This window comes from Bison bison, unplaced genomic scaffold (assembly GCF_000754665.1).
Source record: "Bison bison bison isolate TAMUID 2011002044 unplaced genomic scaffold, Bison_UMD1.0 scf7180017855053, whole genome shotgun sequence".
In the NCBI taxonomy this organism is placed as follows: domain Eukaryota; kingdom Metazoa; phylum Chordata; class Mammalia; order Artiodactyla; family Bovidae; genus Bison; species Bison bison.
The window spans coordinates 8,491-9,687 of record NW_011485626.1 but is presented as its reverse complement, the minus strand read 5'-3'; the positions used below and the strand labels follow the sequence as shown (position 1 = coordinate 9,687).

The window sequence follows — 1,197 nt, the reverse complement described above, 5'->3', positions numbered from 1 at the left end:
GAACAGGGTTGCTGTATGCTGAATGTCAGACGGTAGCTCTTAGCTTTGCCTATCTTAGGTAGTTACGCTGTGCATTTTTTATTGGTGTACCATGTTTGATTTGTCCCTAATACCTTTGAAGTTTTTCTGAGAAATGAATAATGCAACATGAACTTATTAAAATACATTTTAAGCCTTTTAATTTTCTGTGCTGTTTTTGAAGGGGGAGGAAGGGAAGTTCTGTCTCAGATGAGTGCAAGGCTATAAGAATAATCCTTTATGACCTTTTGCTTAAAATATTAATCTAGGCAAACATGGGAAAGTTAGATGTATACTATGGTCAAAGTGGTTGAAGATCTGGTGCTATTGGTGGTACACAGAAGTAATGAGGATGGGAGGAAAGCTACTGCTTTGAAAGAGGAAGAAAATGAGCTGGAGGAATTGGGGTACCTTCACCAAACTGGGAGGGGGCTTAAAATTGGTTATTTCTTTCTGACCAGGCTTGAAATTGGCATGGTAAATCTAAAACAAGTCTCAGCAATGGTTAGCTGACCTCACCCAGGTTCCAAGCCCTGCTCTGCCTGATACTTTTTTCTTAAGCCTCAGAGCTAAAATGTTCCTGAGTTCTTTTCTATTGGCTGGGAAGACCAATTGAAGTTCCCTTGCCCATGTTAGGAGGTATACGCCTCCTGAACTAAAGATAGAAACAGCTGGCCCTTCCAGGCAGCTAAAAGCCTCCAGACTAAGAGGTGTTCCCCACTCGGCAGCCAGACTCCTTGAAATACCCTTTCAGTAATTCTACCAACGCCTCCATGTCTCTACTCTGCCATAACAAAGGCTGTGGGCAGCATTTTGACCCCCAAACCAACCTTCCTGGTGAGTAATCCTGACCTTGCCAGGAGCTCTGTGGGTGCTAAGGGAGTTGTCAGCTGTAGGCAGTCTGTTAAAGGAACAGAAATTTAGTGTGTACCTGCCTTAGTTCAATTGGTCTGGGTGTTCTTCAGTCTTTACTGATATTCTTTTTTTTTTTTAATACCATATGAAAAGATGGTAAGCATATAAACCTGGAAAAGTAAGAATTCCTTTCCTTCCTGATCTTGTTACTGGTTATCCACAGATTCCTGTTACCATCACCCTGGGGTCCCAATCTTCCATGATGCACTTAAGGTGAGGAATAGGCAAGGGGGGAATAGCAAGAGCATTTTGCAAAAGAAATAC

At 42.2% G+C, this 1,197-nt stretch overlaps 1 protein-coding gene across 1 annotated transcript in view; it reads left to right on the top strand.

The window, feature by feature from the left end:
* Positions 1-6: 6 nt before the first annotated feature.
* Positions 7-1,197, top strand: part of ITGB1BP2 (integrin beta 1 binding protein (melusin) 2) — a gene marked incomplete at its 3' end in the record, with an annotated part of 3,539 nt that continues 2,348 nt past the window's right edge. The window contains exons 1-2 of the mRNA XM_010857950.1: positions 7-855; positions 1,097-1,146. Of these exons, the coding sequence (XP_010856252.1) occupies positions 792-855; positions 1,097-1,146 (114 nt within the window). The remainder of the gene's footprint in view (positions 856-1,096; positions 1,147-1,197) is intronic.